Raw genomic sequence first — 15,742 nt, 5'->3', positions numbered from 1 at the left:
ACTATACGATCTTGTGCTATGTTTAGGATTGGGTCTTGTCCATCACATCATTCTCCCAATGATGTGATCTCGTTATCAATGACATCCAGTGTCCATAGTCAGGAAACCATGACTATATGTTGATCAACGAGCTAGTCAACTAGAGGCTCACTAGGGACATGTCGGTGTCTGTTATTCACACATGTATTACGATTTCCGGATAACACAATTATAGCATGAATAAAGACAATTATCATGAACAAGGAAATATAATAATAATGCTTTTATTATTGCCTCTAGGGCATATTTCCAACAAAAGGATGGTAGGAAAAATACCGTACCCTGATTCCTTCATATCAGTATCATCGATGACAACATTAGCGGACTTGCCGCTCTTCTCATGTTCGCGCTCCTCAAAGCGGTTAGGACACTTCGGAGCCCAGTGATTAGGATCACCGCAGACATGACAAAGTCCCTTCCCCTTCTTATGAGAATTCTTCTTGAAGTTGGTAGAATGTGATGGCTTGTTCTTTGTATCAAACTTGCCTTTGCCCTGAGTTTTGTTCTTGTTGTTTTTGAACTTGTTGGGCTGGAAGTTCTTCTTCTGTACCATGTGGGCACTAGAACCTCCCTCAGCTACTCGAGCACGTGTGTCCTTTGCTCTCGCCTTCTTTTCAACATCAAGAGTACCAATGAGATCCCCAATGGAAAACTCCTGTCTCTTATGTTTCAGGGTAGTAGCAAAATTGTTCCACGAAGGTGGAAGCTTGGCAATGATGCCTCCGGCAACACACACTTGAAGTACTCAAGTTCTTTTGCGAGCAACTGTATCTCATGAGCTTGCTGTACAACAGGGCGCTCATCAGTCATCTTGTAGTCATAGAATTGCTCCATGACGTACAACTCGCTGCCGGCGTCCGAGGCACCAAACTTGGCCTCGAGCGCAGCCCACATGTCCTTGTCGTTGTCAAACGACATATACGAATCCACAATGGAGTCACCAAGAACACTCAGAAGAGTGCCTTTAAAGAGGGTATCGATCTTCTCGAAAGCTTCCAGCTGTGCTGGATTAAGATCGCCCTCAGGCTTGCCCTTGGTGGCGTCATAGCAGCCCATGGTCTGAAACCAGTAGACTGCTCTCATGCGCGACCTCTTATATTGCGCCCCCTTAAAGGCAGGCGGCTTCAGATGCGCAACAAAACCACTCGAAGTAAATTGGCTATAATCAGGTTTTTGGATTGTCGAAAAAATGAGCAAATTACTACGAGATTTAATCCGAATAAATAGGAAATAGATCATGACAGCAATAGCAGAGATTAAACTAATCATGCGAACTAGCATAGTAGATGAACAGATCACATCTAGGGCACATACTAGAAACATGAATTCTACCACAATCTCGAACAAGAAGGGTAGAATAACATACGGTGCAGCGGGTGCAGCACCGCCGGCGTTGACGTTGTCGCCCATGTCGTCGAGGATGAGGTTGCCAAGGTCGGGGAAGAAGTCGTCATTCGCGAAGTCGTCGCTCGAGTGTGCTCCCCAAAAACCTGATCGCCCCTCTCCCGTACAGGATCACGAGAGGCGGGGTTCCGGAGGCCTGTTGTCCCTTCTTCCGGTGCACACCGATGAAGAAGACTTACTTGGTGGCGCAATGATTTGGAACGGTGGCGAGAAACCATACGAAGCGGTCGTGGCTAAGGTAGACATCTGCCTGACTATATAGTGCGGGCCGGGTAGGTCGTGGGAGTAAACCCCACGTCCGAGTCGTCACGATCCAAAAGAATCAGAAATGGTTCAGTAATTAACGCGTTCATTAATTATTAATTAATGACTCATTAATTTTTCCCGAGCAGCAAAAATATAGACAACGTGCATAGCTCTGTCCTCGGCTCGGCTCAATCCCGCAACCCGCGACGCGTCGTGACGAGGCATGGCGAGGCGAGCGAGGAGGAGGAGCGCGCGTGTAGGTCTCCTCTTCTCATACTCATACAAGTGGTAGAAGAGCTCATCTTATAAAGAGGTGCAACTCTCTCTCAACTTCCGGGGTGGGACTAAATTTTAGTCTCACTCACTCCACTCACATGTGTGCGTGAATGGGCCAAGAGAATTTTAGAATTTTAGTTGGGCTTTGGGCCAAAGGCCTACTAGCAAAATTCCAACAATCCCCCACAAAGTCTCATTGGCACATCTCATCATTTAGTTCCAAAACATTGTTTATATACCGGTGCTTAGTGGAGACTGTGAAGTTGAACTTCCACTTAGAGATTTATGCTACACTAGATCACAACTTGAATAGTGGACTATGCCTTGAACTACAAGTTTTCTGCGAGACTACTTTCACACAAATTCTTGACCGATACTGGGCTGCCGCAAGGCTTCCCCGTGGGTGGAGCGTATACGTCGTACTCCAGGGCCTTTTCATGAATTTATTAGAGAACACCCAATTCTCACAGACTGCGACGTTAACAGTCAAATTCATATAGGTGTGTTCCTCAGAAGATGTTCTGCAGGACAACATCTCTGCTTACCCGAATAAGCCACTTGGGACACATTAAGATAAGTATCAACCTGCAGAGAGTATTGCATCTTCATGAAGTTTGTGTGACTTAAGAGTTTCGCCATGGGGAAGACTTGCTTGGCGGCGCAATGATCTGAAACAGCGGTGAAGACTCCCGTACAGGATCTGGAACGCCGAAAGGAGGGATGGAGAAGACTCCCATTCCTTAATTATTAATTAATGACTCGTTAATTTTTTCACGAGCAGCAAAAACATAGACAACGTGCACAGCTCTGTCCTCGGCTCGGCTCAATCCCGCAACCCGCGGCGCGTCGTGACGAGGCATGGCGAGGCGAGCAAGGAGGAGGAGCGCGTGTAGGTCTCCTCTTCTCATGCTCATACAAGTGGTAGAAGAGCTCACTTTATAAAGAGGTGCAACTCTCTCTCAACTTCCGGGGTGGGACTAAACTTTAGTCTCACTCACTCCACTCACATGTGTGCATGAATGGGGCAAAAGAATTTCAGAATTTTAGTTGGGCTTTGGGCCAAAGGCCTACTAGCAAAATTCCAACTATCACAACTGGCATGTGGACAATGGACAATGTTGGTTGATGTTTTTTTTTTGTAGTGAGATGAAAGTTTGTGTGACTTAAGATTTTCGATCCAGTAGTGTATCACTATAGTCCACCTACATGGCGAAGTGGTAGTTTCTTCACATGTGGCCTAAGGTCCTGCGCTCGAACGAGACTCCTTGTAGATTTTTATTTTGACATCAAGATACGTTCTCTGCAGAATTATATTATTATAAAAAAGTAAACGATCTAGAATTTCATTTCTCTAGCACCCCACCTGGTGTGGGAGTTTTCAGGGCATAGTGTATCAAAAAAAAATTGTTGAGAAAACATAGTGTGTATCATTTTTTTTTGAGACAAGTGTATCAAATGTTCTACACCGTTTTCTTTTCTTTTAGTGGACCAAATGCTTTACACCTCTGCCGCTCCAGCCCACGAGTCCACAGATATGAACAAGAGAGTAAACAAGACTCATTTCGGCCTAACAGGAGCCAGCCCAGCCCTTCCTTTCATAAGCCAGTAGCACATAGTGGGCCAAAATGCAGGCACGAAAGCTTTGGGCCCGGTCCATCGTTCTGCGCGTAAGTAAGCCGTCCATTCCTCCTCCACCCTACTGGTCTCCTCTGGAACCTTCCCCTTCCTTCCGCCCCAACCGAAACCACCCTACAAACCTCCTCGCACGAGCCAAACTCAGCCTCCCCCCACCCGAAGGCACGAGAAACAGAGAGAGCTCCGGAGATGTCGGCGGACGAGTTGCGGCTGGACCTGGAGGAGCTGCTGCGGCTGGAGGGCCTCGCCAAGCGCCCCCGCGTCGTCTCCCTCCTCTCCAACGAGATCCGCAGCGTCGACGCCAAGGTTTGCCTTTTCTTCTCCCACCGTCCCTGCGCTCTCCGCCGATCGATTCATTCCGGCGGGCTGGGCGGGCTCGGATTTTCGCATTGAGCTGATGTTCCTCTGTTTGCTGGCAGCTGGCCTCGCGGGCTGCGCCTGTGCCTGTGCCGACGCCCGCGCCGCAGGCGGTCGCGGTCGCGGCGGCGGCCCCTGCTGGTCTGAGCTATGTCACGCTGGGGTCATTCAGCTGGGACCAGGACAATGAGAAGATCAGGGTACGTTGCTGCGAGAAAGGGGTCATTTTTTTAACGATTCTAGCTCGTTGGCGATACTGATGTGCTGATTAGTTGATCTTATCTCGTTGTGCTTTAGACTTACACACCATCTGGGCTCAGTGGCAAATGCTGGTTCGTAAAACAATCGCACTGTCAGAACAAAATGTTTGGCTGCTGCCAACTTATTCAATTGTTGCACGATCGATTGACTGGTAAACTAATGAAACAGTAATGATTAAGGATGCAATATATCTTCATCATGAGTTGTTGACTCGATGGAGGTCCCAGAATACAGAATATTATTGCACGCCTATTTTTCCTCAAGAACACTTCGATAGGGCTATCTCTGTAACTAAATATTGCAGTTTAATTTAAACTGCAAAAACGTCTTATATTAAGTTACGGAGGTACTAGTACATTTATTAAGCCATTTCTTGTATAGCCACTGAACAAATTTATCCTGTTATAATGCCCCTTTCCTTCTTACTACCACACGGGTTCTTGACAGTAATTGCAAACACAAGAACAGCTTATGGCATTTTGCTTGGTAGCTAGAACCCAAATTTATTGTATCTTGGTAATTTTGCATAATAGGTTAGAATTAGTTCTGTACTTCTGTTATTCATAGTAGGGCTGACTACTTGACTGGCGAAAAGTCTGCTTGTCGTTATGCTAGAACCCAAGTTTATTGTCTTCTGCTTTGTATTAGTGAACTGAATTCCCATGACATTTGGATTTGAGGATTTCCCATGATGGCATTTAGATAACAGTTTTACTCTGTGTTCTGCCTTTTCAGGTCTACGTATTCCTTGAGAATGTCGACCAAGAGAAGGTGGAGACTACTTTCAAGCCAATGTCAGCGGACATCAAGTTTCATGATGTTAAAGGCAAGAACTATAGGTGTGCCATCCCAAAACTGAACAAAGAAATAGTTCCTGAGAAATGCAAGGTTGTGGTCAAGCCTACGAAGATTGTCATCACCCTGTGGAAAGCTTCTTCCGGCAATTGGTTGGATCTACACTACAAGGAAGACAAGGTAATTTCTGTGCCCAGCTATTCCTTGCTTTGGCCTCTCGACTTCCCTGAAAAAAAAATTAGGACTTAATTTCCCACAAACAAATAATATTAACCATAGTTCCCATGGGCGCTGGATTCTCCTGGGTGAATAATTTTTTGGGATGAATAATTTGTGGTAGTGATAATCTCTCAAGTGATCACCAGAAAATATATTGGAAGCATTCAGTTATGTAGGAACCTGATGCAATGGTAATCCAAGATTTGTTGTCTCCTGCATGTTAATACATTATACTGCTGTTGTGAGTGTTAGCATCCCTGAAGAGAGGTCGGGCAACAAAGACTTGTGAATTACAACAGCGCTAGATGGAGGGGACAAACCAGCTGGGAGAGAAATATATCTAGTGTAGTAGGATTTCAGAGTGATCAGAGCTGGAATTTAGGAACTGAGAGCGTTGTTTAGTTGTTGCTTGATCAAAAGATTACATGGCCACCTGGCCAGACCTTTGGGCATCACTGTGCTCTACTGATTCATCAGAAGCACCAATCTGCTGGCATGCTTTTGCTGCCATGAGAGCAATGATATGGTTAGTTGATTCAAAATACAGCTAATGTGTTCAACTACACCACTACTATTCCTGGCCTTCCAGGTTATGAAGTACTATTGTTTGTTTCGTGCTGTTCCTGCGCATACCATTCCCCATTTCCTCTCAGCTTTCATAATTGTGCAGAAAGGAGTCTGTTTAGAAGGCTTTCGAGTCGGAAGCAAGGAAGTCACAGGCCTGCTTTCCTGGTTAAGGAAAACTGTCTGGAAAAGAAAATAGTTGTTGCCCCAAGGTTGGGGAAACAGGGCAAGCGAATACTAGGAAGCAAGTCGGTCTGAAAACTATAGTTAAAAAAGGCGCGCCTAAGCGAGCGCTTAAGTGCGCCTAGGCTCTAGGCGATAGCAAAACGCCTAGCGCATAACTGTGCTTAATCTGCGCATAAGTATGCGCTTTGATCAGAAAAGCGCAAGGCGGTGGCAAAACACACAATTAACGCCTAGCGCGTTTTTGAACTATGCTGAAAACCAGGAAGAAGGGCTGCTGAGGAGGTTATAGAGTTGAAGAGTGATCCATATGTCTGTTTGGCAACTTTGCTAGCCATTGAAAGTAAAATAGCTCAAAGAGTCTTGTGAAAGCAGGATTTGCTCATCTCAGTGAAAATCGTAAAACATGCTTTTGATGTTACTGCTACTGCTCATAGATAGACTAACTAATTTTATTTTGGTGACAGTTTAAGCCAAGCATGGACAAAGAGAAGGATCCCATGTCAGGAATTATGGATTTAATGAAGGTAAACACTCGTTTGGCCTCATGACTCGAGCGATTTGTGCTGGCATTCGCGATCTGGCTTACATGAGCTATTTCCTTTTTTGACATGTAGGGCATGTATGAGGAAGGTGATGAAGATATGAAGCGCACAATAGCCAAAGCGTGGTCTGACGCCAGGTCTGGGAAGACGGCTGATCCAATGAAGGGATTGCCTTGAGCTGGTGGTAGTTTTGGTTCCGAGAGCTGCTATATGTGCTGAGCTAGTCCGTACATTCAGTGTGGTTTACTAGAGTAGTGTCATGAGTATCCGCATCGCATGTGTGAGATCGATACCTGTCTGATGATGATGGGAATGCTCGTTTTCCTCCGGTGTTTGATTGGCCTAATTTGCACTGCATCGCATGTGTGAAATCGATTACCTGTCTGATGATGATGGGAATGCTCGTTTTCCTCGGGTGTTTGATTGGCCTAATTTGCACATTCTTGCATTTGAACTGAGAAAAGATGAATGCATATGCTTGTGCTATGAGAAAGAGAATGTGTATTTGTGGGATTCACTCGTTATTTTGTTGTAGTCGTTTGTGGCATAACTTCTGTTGGCTAAAGATGATTATATCTGTGGTTCATACGATCTCCAAAAGGGGGTATAGTCCCACTAAAAAGCACAAAGCTTTGTAACAGGCTCGAAACAGAGCCCTGACTAGATTGAGCCCTTCTTTTTAAGAAAAGAAGAAGAAGCAAAAACAGTATTTTGAAACCTAAAAAGTTCTGAAAAATATAGGCACGTACATATCGATGTGTAGTGTGTATATACATTTTCCCTCAATACTCCCTTCGTCCGAAAATACTTGTCATTAAAATAGATAAAAAAATGTATCTAAAACTAAAATACATCTAAATATATCCCCTTTTATACATTTTGATGATGAGTATTTTCGGACGGAGGGAGTACATCTTTTCTGTTGAGGCGTACACACAGAAAAAAGACAGGTGGATCAAAATAGTTACTTTTTGTGTAGCCTAATGTATATAAAACACATCTATGAGGAAAATTGGTATTTTCTTTTGAAATTTTAAATCTAATTTTTTACATTAAAAATGCTCCAATTTACGCCCTCTTGTTTGTTTACACTACATGAACTAGTAAACTGCACCTTTTTTCTAGAACAAGGATTGCCTATTTTTCCGCATTAGGAAAACATCATGAAATGTATAAAAAAGCATTCTCGACATTTATTTCCTTCCATGTGAATCATATTTGACAAGGCCTAACTCTCTAGAACATGGACTGTCTTATTTCTTTTTTATTGGAGAATCGGATTCTTTGTACGGAAAAATGATGCTTCTAGAACACTATGAGACAATAGAGTGGTGGTTCAATTAAGAGCCATGTGGCAAAGTCTTGTGAGATGAACACTTTCTCTAACGGATCATCTCTCAACCGTTCGATGGAGCATATCAAAGTTGTTGTACTACATAGTGGTATAGGTAGACAAGTCAGGAATTTCTTTGAAAGATTATATGGTTCAATCACTATCACAGAAACAAAGCAATTTTCTTCTTCATAAAATCGTCTAAATGAACATTCTCCCTGTGAATTGCATGCAGAAGCAATGTGTAGATTTATCGGTTTTACTCAATTTTTTAATCCTACAAATCAGACAAGCCTTACGGAAAACATTCTTAAGAGATAGCATCCTCCAAAATTTCCATGAGAACCCTTTGAAGCGAAGAAACCCTAGTACTCCCTCCGTTCCAAATTACTCGTCGTGGTTTTAGTTTAACTTTGAACTAAAACCACGACGAGTAATTTGGGACGGAGGGAGTATGTGTGAAGCGCAAAGAACTGGACTGTAATGTTCCATACAACATGCCTAACATTTATTTCTTTCTTCATAAATCCTACTCAATGAATCATTTGTTAATTATTTTGGAGTACGATCATTACAGGGTAATATTCCAGTCTAGTCAAGCAGAGCTGCCGCAGAAAAATCAGATGCCCAATGATTGCATCCCAACTTAAACCAGTCTAATGTATTTAGCAACAATTTTTGCATCCTGCTTGACGACTGTCAAAGGATAAATATAACGGTGCGACAAGGCCATTTTGATTGGTGTGGCCTTGTTGTAGGGCAAGATAGCTCTGTACCAGTGCATGTTCAAATGAACCACCACCGTGCATCACTTGGCAAACCTGCAGACAACAACAAAAATAAATATTCTACATTCTTCACGGAGGGAAATTTTAGTTTCTTTTTATTGACTACATGCTTGGCAAGGCATATTTTCGCGCACAACTGACCTGAGAAGCTGATCGTGGTTTGCTCTTAGGAAAGAATATGGCTCCCATAGTCCTGGTTAAATTTTTCATAACGATGTGCTTGGAGATGGGCTGACGGCCTTGTGTTGCTCAAAGCAAGTTCAACGTCTTCAGGTTTGAGAGGGCCAACCTCAGGCAGCTCTACACCACGAACGGTAATAACGAATATGTAATAAGTTTGATCAGATCGGCAAGAACAAGTCTAAAAACTTAGGCACTATTGTATTTCACAGGAAAGTACAAATGGTTTTAGGAAATCAAGAAATCAAAACTAACCTTCCTCTGGCACCAGCTCATCACTGGCCTCAAGAACTGACATGAGACGTCTCAGTGGCTGCATGGCAGCTTCTTTGCACACGAGACGGATGTCTGAACCGGAGTACCCTTCAGTCTTTTCGACCAGGATATCATATGGGACCTCTAGATTTGAGGTCATTGCTGGCAAAAGTTCCTTAAACATGGCCTGCCTTGCTTCAGCTTCAGGAAGTGGTACAAGAATCTGATGAACGATGCCAAAAAATTGTGCAGTTAATTTATCAAATATATGGCATGGAATGTTTCCTACATATCACACCTGCTTTCTTTTTACAATAAAGGCCTCACTCATACAAGCATGTCTTCCTACTTTGATCTGTCCATGATATGCAGTTGCAAATCAAATGTTTTGTAGTAATGGGTTTGGGTATAGATAAACTATAAATAAGAAAAATGTTGATTTTAGTCTTACCGCCCAGTAAAGAAACAATATTATATGCTAGCATGCTCTCTTCTAATATTTACTACTAATCGAATACTTTGGATACATCTCAAGCATCCATTTCCATAAGAGTAAGATATGCTCTTCATTTGGAATTCAAATAAAAGCTTCTTCAGGTCTGACATATAAGCCCCACAAAAGAATATTCAACCAAAGCATGACTGAAATGATTGGTATTAACAAACATATATCTGTCGAGTTCAAAATTCAACTTGGTTTAAACAATTTTGGCAATGAGATTGGGAGCATGTCCTTCTTTGTTTGGAAAAACAACTTGGAATAAAAACACAGCACTGGCCATACCCGCTTCTCAAGCCGACGGAGCATAGCTGCATCTAATTCCCATGGTAGATTTGTTGCTGCAAGCACAAATACTAAGTCGTTCGTTTTTGTCAAGCCATCCATCTGCAGTAAAAATTGGTGTAAATATGACTAAACTGAAATCAGAAGCTCAGCACGCTTCAAGCTAGGGCTTAGGAGATCATGTAGTAGGAAACAATGCATTAGAATACTAGCTTATTTATATTTGTGAACAAGTAGACACCTGAATAAGTAGCTCAGTCTTCAAGCGTCGACTAGCTTCATGCTCACTACGAGCTTCACCACGCTGACTAATAATAGCATCAATCTCATCAAGAAATATTGTTGATGGTGCATGATGTCTTGCAAGCTCAAAAAGAACTTTGACTAGCTTCTCAGAATCTCCTGCACTTGCACAAAAGAACATTCCATTAGTTATTCCTTCATCAAACAAACCTTAACTATGTTACACATAACAACATAAATATGATATGATAAATGACCACCTGAACAAATTACCTAATTGTGCAAAGCATGCCTAAATTACCGGTTGTTATGCAATTTAAGTAATTTAATCAAATAACTGTATGCAGGACAGAGGGAAGTTAACAACACACACCACGCCATTTGCTGACAATTGATGAAGCCGAGATGTTGAAGAATGTAGTATTGCACTCAGTAGCAACTGCTTTTGCCAGCATTGTCTGAAAATAGAAAAGAGCACTACTTTAAATAGGCAACACAAGGAATTCTTAATAGCCAAAAAAATGGTTGAAAAGAAAAGGAAAACTATAGAACTATAACATGTATACAAATGACCCCCCCACCCACCTCACAAAGAAAAGAAAAACTACACGTGTCTAATGCCAAATGGCACTCGCAAGCACTTTTTTTTGAAAAGGAGGATGACCCCTGGCCTCTGCATCAGGACGATGCATGAAGCCATTTTATTAATTATCACCAAGACTTTACAAAGTAATATCTGTCGCTACTCCTATCAACTTGATGAAGGGGTGCAGATTGTCTGAGCCGCATACCCAAACCTCACACCAAAGCCCAACATCTAAAGCCGGAGGCCCCAACCAAGCCACATTGCCGGGTCTGGGGCACAAACCGGTCCGGCGCACTCTCAGTGGTCACCGCATGCGCACGCCACAGAGGCCGCCACAACCGTCTTCCACCGATCAATCTTCAGAGCAGATACTGATGCATCGACCTTGCCAGGCCTGACGTTGACGCCACCATGACACCAGACAACGCCACCTCCGTACACGCGTCCATCATCACACATCCGTCGCCGAGACCGTGCTGCGCCACGCCGCCGAGACTCCACATCGTCGATGCGTCACATGAAACGCCGCTCCACCTCTGAAACCGTCCACTGGTCCCTCGAGCCAATGCACACCTCCAAGAATGACGCCCCCAAGGGGGGAACAACACAAGAGCGTCGCCGTCATCTTATTGATCGACCGATCTAGGGTTTTCCCTGGAAGTAGCAGATAGAGGTCTAGAGCTTCTCCACGACGATGCCTTCAAGAAGGGGGCGACACAGAAGAACGCCGCCATCGCCGGCCTTGGCAACTAGCCGAGAGCAAGGTTTTCACCCGGATCTACTCGATGAACCTCCATCCAGCATCGTGTGCGCCAGATTGCCACCTTCAAAGATCTCGACTATGGCCAAAGCAAGCTAGACCCATCAGACGCACGCTGACCCGAACTGGATCAACGAAGCCAACGGCCATGACATCCGTGGCGGTCAACACCACCAAAACGAGCACCACGGGGGGATGAACCACCGTTTGGACAGGGCTAGCAGGAGCACAAAGATCCCACCGCTGCACCGCGCTTGAAGACCGACCCACGCCACAGGACGCGTTGATCCGCCTTGCACCGATCCATGCCGCCGAAGCCGCGCCGATCCGCGTCGCCAGAGCCACACCGATCCGCCTCCATGTTCCGCGCCAGCCTGCCGAAGAGCGCCGCCGGAGCCGACCCGACCATGCTAGGGCCCGCCGCCACTGACCACCACGAGGGCTTTGCCCATGCGATTCCGGCCGGCGAGGGCGGGGGAGAGAAGGGGCGGAGGGGGCCTGAGAGTGGGGCGGCGGCGTAGCCCACCACTTTTTTGGTCCATACGTGCAAGCTCTAAAATTGGGGGAGAATTTCACTTCCCCGGCCTCTGCACCAACTAGGGATGCACGCAGCCTTTTAAGCATGAGTACCAGGATTTTTAATCATGGTTATGCACCAAGCCTAGTCCTCAAGGATAAATGTATGGGTACCAAGAAAGCCTGGTCGTCAAGAATAAATAGGAGCCTAAATTATCCTCTGTGAGGAGGTGTTGGGTTTGTACATCCACTCACCCAACCAGTTGAGCTAGGCACTCGGAAGCACTTGCTCCCTTCTATAAAAAATCATTCTTCCAATATTCTCACATGTAGATTCTTGATTATGTTTACATATAAAGTTTCATGATAATCATGATATTATTATTGTGGACTGAAAAATAAACAAACCCGAAAAAATTCACAACCTAAAAATGTTTTTAGCTCCTCATTTTTTATGCAGACTACAAATCAACAAAACAAATCACAAAATACTTGACGGTACGTGATTCCATGTCAGATTTTTTTTGGATTTTCTAAACTGATCCTCTGAAAAGTAAATTAAGTGGCCATGTGAGCTTGGGTGCGGTACACCTACAAGTATCCCTTACAATATTAATTTTTTTACCACATGACTACTGCTAAACTTAGAATGAACTATGATCAGAATGTTATCTCTACTATGATATCTCTTGCTACAAAATACAGTGAAGTAGTGATTTATAATGTCCTAGGGTGGAGATATAAGAATACGTGGAAAATAAAAGGTATGTAAAGGAAAATATGGACATATATTTTTTGTGTACTAAGTGCACTAAAATGCAGAAGTAACATCTGGAACAAGTTTACAACCTTCCCTGTTCCAGGAGGACCAAAAAGTAAGATGCCTTTCCACGGTGATAGTAGACCAGTGAAGTATCTGAATATTGTAAAAAATAAGATTATGAATAATTGACAGATTAATCATATGCAGTACGCCTTTAAAAGGTTTAGTATCTAGGTAGACAACTGGAGCGGGACCATTCCGAGAACTTCCAAACCCACACCTCAGAACCCCCAGACCATTCCGAAGAAAGATCAGTGACTATTTTGCATAAAATAAGTAGACTAACGCGACTATCACTTTCCAATTAAGTTTTAGACAAAAGTGATGGGTACAATCTGATAGAAGTATTTTTTTTCTAAAATACATTAAGGTTCAACTATTATGTGCTCTTCTCAAGTGTGCGTATCAAAGCCGTTATTTTGCCATTCTTTGTTAATTCATTTAAATACGTAGGATAATTCATGGTAGTTGGTTGCTTTGCTCCCTATAAGCTAAAGAATCAAAAGAAAGGTGAACAAGAATATAAAAATTTATATGATATTAGACATCAAATTTTTCTGCTACAAAAAGACCTTCACTACCTTCCTTCTCTGAATCTATTGCTTATTTATAAAAGAGAGGGCCATCACACAAAGAAGCTGACAATCTGAAATACCACTAGGGAAGGGCACAATGATGGTGCAGTTGAACACACTAGGAGGTAATGTCCAAAGATTAACTTTAACCTTATGAATCATAAAGTAGCAATCTTACTTTGGGTACTTTATGGGCATGACGACTGCTTCTTTTAGCAGACGTTTTGCAGTCTCTAGTCCCTTGATGCTTTCCCATTGCACATCAGGGCTCCCGCGGATAATATCCCTGAAAGGAGGAGAATAAGTCGATAGCTAGACAATGCCATCCCTAATTCTATGTGAAGCTTAGATTACTCCTTACCGCAACAATGTCTCTGCTAAGTTACGCATTTCAGCTGACTCAAATTGAGGTAGGAGAGGCTTCTGGCTGCAAAAGTAACCTCCATAATTGTAATGTTCAAGAAGAGTAGATATTCTGAATAACTAAGATTTGAACATGCAAAATCATTTTTCAGGGAGAGCAAATGTTGTAATTGAAGTGAAACATAATGGCAACTTGAGACTTTCCATATGTTAGTTTGCTGTGCTATTTAAGAATTTTTGGTGATGACGCCTTTTCTTTCTTTCCATGACAATTACCATACAGAAGATAGCACAAAGATATGAAAAGAACTGGCCTGTGTTGGTCCTTTTTATACAGGAAATGAGAAACTGTTAATAATTCAAGGTATGCTCCAGCTAAAACCCGAAAATTATGCCCAAAATTGTCCCCTTAAAGACATCCCCGGTAGCACCAATCCTAGATGGTTTCAATATTCTCTTGCAACACACATTCTAAAGTACTTTCACAGCTCTATAAGTAAGATGTCCAGCGCAACATGGCCAGTTAGTAAGGTTTGGCACCCAAAAATCTTAATCTCCAGTTGAACTAGGGATGCACCTGATGCAGCCAAGCCCCTTTAGAGGAACTGCATTGTGCACTCATGCATTCAATAAACCAGCCGAAATAACATGAATCAGCATCCCATATTAATGGCCATACAATTCCAATTCCATGCCAACTAGGCCTCTCTACCCATTCCACAACAAACACATTCCAACAAATCAATAGCTTTCACTCAGTCAAACCCCTTTCATTTCGCACCAAAACTAATGCCCAAACCTATAGCTCAAGATCTGATAAGCAAACCCCCATCGCATGCTGCATCGAGCAGCTAAAGAATGGATCTTAGTTAAGACAAAAACGAAGAAATAACTCACATCACATCAGCATTCCCATCGCGAATTGCCGCGGCGCGCATCTCCGGCTGCCTGGCCTGTAACAGCAAAAATACGATTGTGGGTCAAGGGAAACAGGACCAGCCAAGAACACCCGCGTGCACGTAATCGCTCGCCAAAGAGGCCAGCGCACAAGCACAGGGCACGGACCTGCTGCTCGTACTGCTCGTAGATGGCCAAATCGGCGGTCCTCTTCTTGACGCCCCCGTTGGGCGCCGCCCCGTTGGCGTGCCCGTTCTGCTCCGGCTCCTGCTTCTTGCCCCCGAAGAACGCCCTCAAATCCTGAAAAGAAGGCGGAGAAAACGAGGTGATGATCGGGAGAGCCAAGGTGCGGGATCACGAGATGCAAAGGAAGAGCAAGCGAGCGGGGCCAGAGAAGTGTGTCTCAGTGACGCGCACCATTGCTTGGATCTGCCGGCCGCGTCTACGGGCGCCGGAGGGGAGAGTGAGAGCGAGCGAGCCGACTAGTGTTGATGTTCGTGAGCTCGCTCGGACTCCCCGGAGAATCGGGAGGGGGGCGGGACGGGGACTAGTACCAGCGGTTGGCTGCCGGAGATCGGCGGGTGGGTCCCGCTTCGATTTGTCGAGATGCCGCCCATGCCAGGGGAGGATCTGGATCCACGCGGATACTATTTCCCATCGGCCTTCGGCACATGTGGCATGTGCGCATGGGTTCGTCTCGTGGACTCACCAACCACACCAGGAAGAATCTCTCCTGTAACTGAGTTTTTTTCTTTTTCAGAAAAGACAAGATCTGTTATAAAGAAGTTCATGAGAAATACTAAGCATCCTAAATATAATAAAAATTACATCAAAATTTCTAAACCATCGAACAACCACTACCATCGTCAGAACGGGTTGCTTCCCTACCTTTGTCGGCCTAATCTTGTCGAGAACGGTCGGGAAGTCTTCATGCACATGTCCCTAAGAGCCAACGCCTTGGAGCCGATGTTGAACCCTTGAATCTATCTGAAGTGTCTTAGATCTCACCGTCACGCACATATGACAAGGAACTCTAACCTTGCCTCCCCAAGGAGACAAGAGAAATTTATGTCAAAGCTACTTCGACTCTGTCTTGGCGGACGAAGTCAAGGAGG

At 44.1% G+C, this 15,742-nt stretch overlaps 2 protein-coding genes across 2 annotated transcripts; one reads left to right on the top strand and one right to left on the bottom strand.

The window, feature by feature from the left end:
- Positions 1-3,672: 3,672 nt before the first annotated feature.
- LOC123062098 (calcyclin-binding protein) lies at positions 3,673-6,956 on the top strand. The gene is made up of 5 exons (XM_044485438.1): positions 3,673-3,906; positions 4,020-4,157; positions 4,954-5,193; positions 6,447-6,506; positions 6,597-6,956. The coding sequence occupies exons 1-5, from the start codon at positions 3,790-3,792 to the stop codon at positions 6,699-6,701; spliced, it is 660 nt and encodes a 219-aa protein (XP_044341373.1). The 5' UTR covers positions 3,673-3,789; the 3' UTR covers positions 6,702-6,956.
- A 1,385-nt stretch (positions 6,957-8,341) lies between these two features.
- LOC123062097 (katanin p60 ATPase-containing subunit A-like 2) lies at positions 8,342-15,307 on the bottom strand. Its single transcript, XM_044485437.1, has 12 exons — positions 15,045-15,307; positions 14,796-14,927; positions 14,628-14,683; positions 13,729-13,794; positions 13,546-13,653; positions 12,819-12,885; positions 10,481-10,565; positions 10,106-10,266; positions 9,865-9,966; positions 9,081-9,303; positions 8,787-8,945; positions 8,342-8,678 (listed from the first exon to the last, which is right to left on the bottom strand). Exons 1-11 carry the CDS (start codon positions 15,045-15,047, stop codon positions 8,812-8,814), a joined length of 1,137 nt encoding a protein of 378 aa, XP_044341372.1. The 5' UTR covers positions 15,048-15,307; the 3' UTR covers positions 8,342-8,678; positions 8,787-8,811.
- Between the last annotated feature and the right edge of the window lie 435 nt (positions 15,308-15,742).

The sequence above is a fragment of the Triticum aestivum genome, chromosome 3A, assembly GCF_018294505.1.
Source record: "Triticum aestivum cultivar Chinese Spring chromosome 3A, IWGSC CS RefSeq v2.1, whole genome shotgun sequence".
Taxonomy (NCBI): domain Eukaryota; kingdom Viridiplantae; phylum Streptophyta; class Magnoliopsida; order Poales; family Poaceae; genus Triticum; species Triticum aestivum.
Note: the sequence above shows the minus strand (reverse complement) of the source record. Positions and strands in the feature narration are given on the sequence as shown.